Consider the following 6,606-nt stretch of genomic DNA (forward strand, 5'->3'; position numbering starts at 1 on the left):
TCCATTTATCACTGGGCAATAAACATAAATAGAACCTTCTCTGAAGAAGACAAATGAATGGCCAATAAACACTTGCTCACTGTCCCTAATTGTCGTGACCCGTTGGGCTCCTATGGCCCTGGTCTCGGTTAGCACAGGAAGGAACCAGGCGAGAGGCAGATTAGAAGTACAAGCTTGTGGAAGGCGGGCTAGCCTTTACTTTCTGGGTAGCCCCGAGCAACCTCTGCACCAGCCTTTTATTAAAAGGGAATGATACAGGTGAGGGGAGTAATTAACAATGACTACTTGCTGAGGGCACGGGCTACTCCCACAAGGAACTCCTGTGGAGGAATGGTCCGAGGTCCACGCCTCAGCTGCAGATCATCTTGCTCAGATGTTGGCGTCTCCTACACCTAATCATCAGAGAAATGCAAATCAAAACCATCTTGAGACATCACCTAACCCCAGTGAGAATGGCCCACATCATGAAGTCTCAAAGCTTCAGATGCTGGCATAGGTGTGGAGAGAAGGGAACACTTGTACACTGTTGGGATTGCAAACTAATATAGACCTTTTGGGAAGAAGTGTAGAGTATCCTCAAATAGCTAAAAGTAGCTCCATTTGATCCCAGAATTCCATTACTAGGTATCTATCCAGAAGAAAGGAATCATTTTTCCATAGGACATTTGCATCTGAATATTTATAGCAGCTCAATTCACAATCACCTAGATGTGAAAATGACCCAGTGCTCATCAACTCAGAAATGGTAAAATAAAATGTGGTAGCTGTATACCATGGAATAATATTCAGCCATAAATAGATAGGTACTTTATATCTTTTGTATTAACCTGAATGGAGTTGGAGAACATTCTCTTTAATAAAGTATCAGAAGGATGGAAAAGCTATTATCCAATGTGCTCAATACTAATATAAAACTAGTAGATCAGTGGTTCTTAACATTCCTAATGCTGCAGCCCTTTAATACAGTTCCTGTGGATCATGACCCTCAGGTTGAGAATCACCATTGTAGATGAACAACTACAAGTCCACACTAGAAAAAAACACAATTAAATTCTGGTGAGGAGTTTGAAAGGAGGGTATTTAGTAAACTCTCACCTAATGGGCACAATGTAAGGGTATATGGCACACTCCTGGGTGAAGGCCTCAATTACAACTTGTACTTTACCTAGAAAATGCAAACAATGTAACCTAATTGCTTGTAATTTATTTTATATTTCAGATTAATATACGGGTACAAATCTTTGTCAAACAGTGTAACATCATCTAATCTGTTTAATATACTTGAATTATAATTTATAATGTATCTGTGGCTTTAGGATAATGGACATTAATATTCAAAAATCATGCTTAATGTAAGATGTTTAGAAACATTTTGTGACATGTAAACATTAGACAAAAGTGATATCTACATTTGGATTTTTAGTAAACTGAATGTTGAAATGAATATGTTAATTATGAGATTATTTAATGTATTCTTATATCCACTGGTTTTCATTTCAATAGGTACCATTCCAAGAAAGATGGAGACTGGTAACACCACAATGGTGACAGAATTCATTATTTTGGGGTTAACAGAGGATCCTACTCTTTGTTCAGTCTTCTTTGTGGTCTTTCTAGGAATCTATATTGTTACCATATTGGGCAACATTAGCATAATCATGTTAATTCAAACAAGCCCTCAGCTTCACACCCCTATGTACCTCTTCCTCAGCCATTTGGCCTTTGTGGACATTGGCTATTCCACATCGGTCACACCTATCATGATTGTGAGTTTCCTAAGGGAGAGAACAGCTATCCCTGTTGCTGGCTGCATAGCCCAGCTTAGCTCTGATGTTGTCTTTGGGACAGCCGAGGCCTTCCTGCTGGCTGCCATGGCCTATGATCGCTACTTGGCCATCTGCTCCCCACTTCTCTACTCCACACACATGTCTCGCAGGGTCTGCATCAACTTATTGGTTGTTTCCTATCTGGGTGGTTGTGTAAATTCTTCATCATGCACTGGCTGCTTATTGAGCTTGACTTTCTGTGGACCAAATAGAATCAACCACTTCTTCTGCGACCTCCCACCACTTGTAAAGCTTTCTTGTACCCATATTTATATTGCTGAAATATCTCCTGCCATCTCAGCTGGGTTAATCATTGTAATCACACTGTTTATCATAGTTGTGTCATATCTCTACATCCTCCACTCGATCCTGAACATGCACTCCACTGGGGGAAGACACAAGGCCTTCTCCACCTGCACTTCCCACCTCACTACGGTCACTCTGTTCTATGGGACAGCTACATTTGTTTATGTTGTACCACAGTCAAGCCACTCAGCTGATCATAATAAAGTAGTGTCTGTGTTCTATACAGTAGTGATCCCCATGCTGAACCCTCTGATCTACAGTCTGAGGAACAAAGAGGTGAAAGAGGCCATGAGGAAATTTATGGCAAGAATACATTCCTCATTGGAAAGGAATCCAGTGAGAGTCTAGAAATTGTAAAACAATAGTTTTGGGAACATGTGTGGTGGGTGTTTATGTTGTCCATTAGCCTTATTTTATGTGAAGAATTATCTTAAATATACAATGCTTGTATATTGATTACAGCTGTCCACTTTAGAATTTTATAGAACCACAAAATAAAATATATCATTTTCATGAAAATCTACTGGGTTCAAATTAAATGTGTATATTTTAGGATTAGAATACTGGGAGAATACAGTTCTACTTCTACTTTCTTGTGCCCATTATTAGGGAGTCTATGATTAGAAAGTATTTTTTTTTTTTACTTAAGTTCAGTAGTATATTCTTTAACAATGTCATCTTGTAAATTAGCATCTTGGAAAGCATCATATATTCAATGGAAATGCAATTGATGATGGCATTGATATCCTAGGTCACTTTCTCTGGAAGACTTGATCTTTTTGTATTGTATTGTTATAATCCTTAGAAATAGTGGCATCTTGAAAAAGTTTTATTTCCTTCTGACTTAAACTCAACCAAGATAATTTGTTTCACAATTTTGTGACCAGGAGACTCAATCAAGATAACACTGAAGGAATTTTAAGGGCTACCAGACAAGCCTTGGAGTAGTATGGAAATCTCCTGGGGAGTGCTGGTGAAAAGGGGGCTGGCACAGTGGAGCTTTCTTTCAGCAAGCCAGTTGGTGTTTCCAGGTCATAAAATTATTAACTGATACACCTAGGATAATGCAAGCCCAGAACACAGCTGCCATTCTTTGTGATATCTTTCCAGGTGTTCGTTGCCACTATTGTCATTTCTTTATTTTAGGTACCCAATTCAATGTTCATGGCATACTATGTATAAATTGGTAAAGGCATAACTCTTTTCAAACAGTTAGGAATATAAAGATGACCTATGGAAGGTACCAGTTTAAAAAAGTCCTAGCACTCTGGTGGATTTGATTATTTACATATGATTATTGAAAAGGATGACACCAGAGAATTCAGGGGGTAGATGCTAGTTTTTACAGTGAAATAATCAGGCAGTGTTCATCTCATCACTTTATACCTTTTATGTTGAGCATTTGAATAAATATATTCATCAGCCATCTATATATCCTCTTTTTTTGACACAGAGCCTTAAGCTGTTGCCCTTGGTAGAGTGCCATGGCATCACAGCCCACAGCAACCTCCAACTCCTGGGCTCAAGTGATTCTCCTGCCTCCACCTCCCAAGTGGCTGGGACTACAGGTGCCTGCCACAATGCCTGGGGCTATTTTTTAGTTGCAGCCATCATTGTTGTTTGGTGGGCCTGGGCTGGATTCACATCCACCATCTCAGGTGTATTGTGGCTGGTGCCTTAGCCACTTGAATCACAGGTGCCGAGCCTATGTATCCTCTTTTATGTAACATCTTTTAAAGTCTTCAGCCAATTTTGTTCTTATATGATACTTTTCTTGATTTTTTCTTACTATGTTATGAATCTTTTGTCAGATTTGTATATTTTAAAGGTCTTCTATTCTGAAGTTTGTCTCAATACTCTAATTGCATGCTTTGATGAACAAAAGTTTTTCTTTTTTCTTTTTTTCTAAAATGTTTTCCTTTTCTCTTTCTTTCTTTCTTTCCTTCTCCCCCCCCCCTTTCTTTCTTTCTTTCTTTCTTTCTGGCAGAATCTCATTCTGTTGCCCAGGCTAGAGTACTGTGAAATCACCTTTGCTCACAGCAACCTCAGACTCTGGAGCTCAAGTGATCCTCTTGTCTCATCCTCCCATGTAGCAGGGACTAGAGGCACCTGCCATAATACTCCGCTGTTTTTTTTTTTTTTTTTCTATTTTTAGTAAAGAAGGGGTCTTGCTCTTGCACAGACTGGTCTCAGACTCTGGAGCTTAAGGGATCCTCTGTCTTCAGCCTCCCAGAGTGATAGGATTACAGGCAGAAGCCACTGTGCCTGGCCTGAAGAAAAGTTTTTAACTTTAATGAATCTAATTTAACAATCTTTTTTTTATCATTTTGGTGATAACTTCAAGAAATCTTTGCCTAATCCATGGTCATGATGATATTATCACATGTTTTCTTCTAGAGCAGTGTTTTTCAACTGTTTTTATCTCACAGCACACTTGGACCTGTTGTTAAACTTCCAGGCACATTTAAATTGTGTTGATAAAAAAGAAGATTAAAAAAGAGAATATACTTACTATGCGTCATAGCTCATAGCAACTTCTAACTCCCGGGTTCCAGCTATCCTCTTGTCTCAGCCTCTCTAGTAGCTGGGACTTTTACTACCTGCCACAATGTTCAGCTAGTTTTTCTATTTTTTGGCCTCCTTTGTACAGTATTATTATCATGTTTAGAAATAATGAGGCAGAGTTTCACTCCTGCTTAGGCTGGTCTCTAACTCCTGAGTTCAATCTGTCCACCTCAGCCTCCCAGAATGGTAGGATTACAGGTGTGAGCCACCGTGCCTGGCCTTTAGTGGTATTTATTGAATCTATGACTTGATTTATTTTAGTTCCTCTAAATTCCTTATTTCTAAATTCTAAATTTATATTAATTTCTCATGTGCATATATATATTTGTTTTTCATTATTTACTATACTTTACTTTTAGAACTCAAACTGCATGCACGTTAGAATTCTAAACAAACTTCTATATCTCTTATGCTTTTTTCTCTTTCTTATGTACTAATATTTTTATCTTCATGTTTCCATATATAATTTCTAATGACCTTTGTTCTAGTTCTCTAATTTTTATCATGTCTCATCCACTGTTCAATTCATATGTTGAATTCTCAGTTTCAATTATTGCTTTTATCAGTCCTAAAATTTTATATATATAAAATAATATTATAAATGTATATATAAATAAAATTATATATACATAATATATATATATGCATATATATATATATTTTATAGATTTGACCTCTCTACTGAACTGAGATCCTTTCAGGAAATCTCAATCAAATGCTTAATGTTTTCACAAGAGCCTTTTTTCTTTGACAGGTTCTAAAATCTAATTTTTATATCCTTAGATTCATAAAACTGCTTAAATCTCTAATTATTAATATACATATCTATTGTCTCATTGATATTACTTCATAATTTTCTCAGCCTTTCACCTAGTGCAGCTTCAGAATCTGCAAATGCCTTAAGGACAAAAAGACAGTCCTCTGTGATTTCCATTTCTCTGGGGTGTCAATTAGTTCCCTTCTTCCAGCCACAGTATTATTACACTCTAGTTTCTATCCTTCTTGAACCCTGAGACTATCAACTCAGAGGCACTGCTTTGATAGTCTCTCAGTCTTAAGCTACTTATTAACAAATGTTTTGAGAAGAAATGTGACAAGAGACTCTCAAGTTCGCTTCAATTTGTATTTCTCTTTTACCAAGATATTGGTGCCTCAGAGCCTTATGGCTTTGGTTGATTTGTAGTGCTTTCAAACATTTTTGGTCTTTGATTTTACTAAGCACATGTGTCTTATTGGAAAGAGTGTTATTCTGAGAAAAGCCACATTGTTTAAGCATGTTTTGACTAATAGAAAAAACCTGACTAATAGAAAAGACATGACTAAAAAGAAGGAGAAAAAACATAAACCACGCAAATGAGTGATAAATGACAAAGAAATAAATTGGTTTTGACATAAACTTATGCAGAATTTTACAACAATTAAAAAAATATAAATTATTTCATGCTCAGTTATAATTTAAGTTAGCAAACTTTAGGGATAAGTTAAAAGACTGAGCACACATCAAGAAACTTTTAGACATACATGTTTATTCTACATACAGATTTATAAAGTAGAAACATATATCTCTGCATTTCTAATCAACCAATTATAAATCAACTCCTGTGGAGGGAAAATCGTATTACCAGTTTAGTATTTCTCTTTCAATGCCTTTTCTTTATAATTATGTAACTGTATTTAAATATATGATACATTAGTATGTGAAAATCTTCAGGTTTAAGAAAACAGAGCATATGTAATAACCTTCAACACTACAATGAACCGAATAAATTATATATAGTGTTGATGCATTATGTATATTATCTCATTATTTTATCATCTATATACACAAACTAACAGCAAACCTAATTATAGAAATACACATGTGCACATATACACAAACATACATATTAAATAATAAATGCTTTGTGTT

The 6,606-nt window shown here is 36.3% G+C and overlaps 1 protein-coding gene across 1 annotated transcript; it reads left to right on the top strand.

Annotated features, from left to right (window-relative positions):
- The first annotated feature begins 1,520 nt into the window (after nucleotides 1–1,520).
- On the top strand, nucleotides 1,521–2,480 carry LOC100953287 (olfactory receptor 481-like). The gene has a single exon (XM_003781491.1). It carries the CDS (start codon nucleotides 1,521–1,523, stop codon nucleotides 2,478–2,480), a length of 960 nt encoding a protein of 319 aa, XP_003781539.1.
- Nucleotides 2,481–6,606: the final 4,126 nt, after the last annotated feature.

Source organism: Otolemur garnettii, unplaced genomic scaffold (genome assembly GCF_000181295.1).
Source record: "Otolemur garnettii isolate 467f Iridium unplaced genomic scaffold, OtoGar3 scaffold00001, whole genome shotgun sequence".
Taxonomy (NCBI): Eukaryota; Metazoa; Chordata; class Mammalia; order Primates; family Galagidae; genus Otolemur; species Otolemur garnettii.

What these genes read in the sequence shown, in the direction of transcription:
- LOC100953287 (XM_003781491.1), top strand. Translation starts at nt 1,521, where the DNA reads ATGGAGACTGGTAACACCACAATGGTGACAGAATTCATTATTTTGGGG.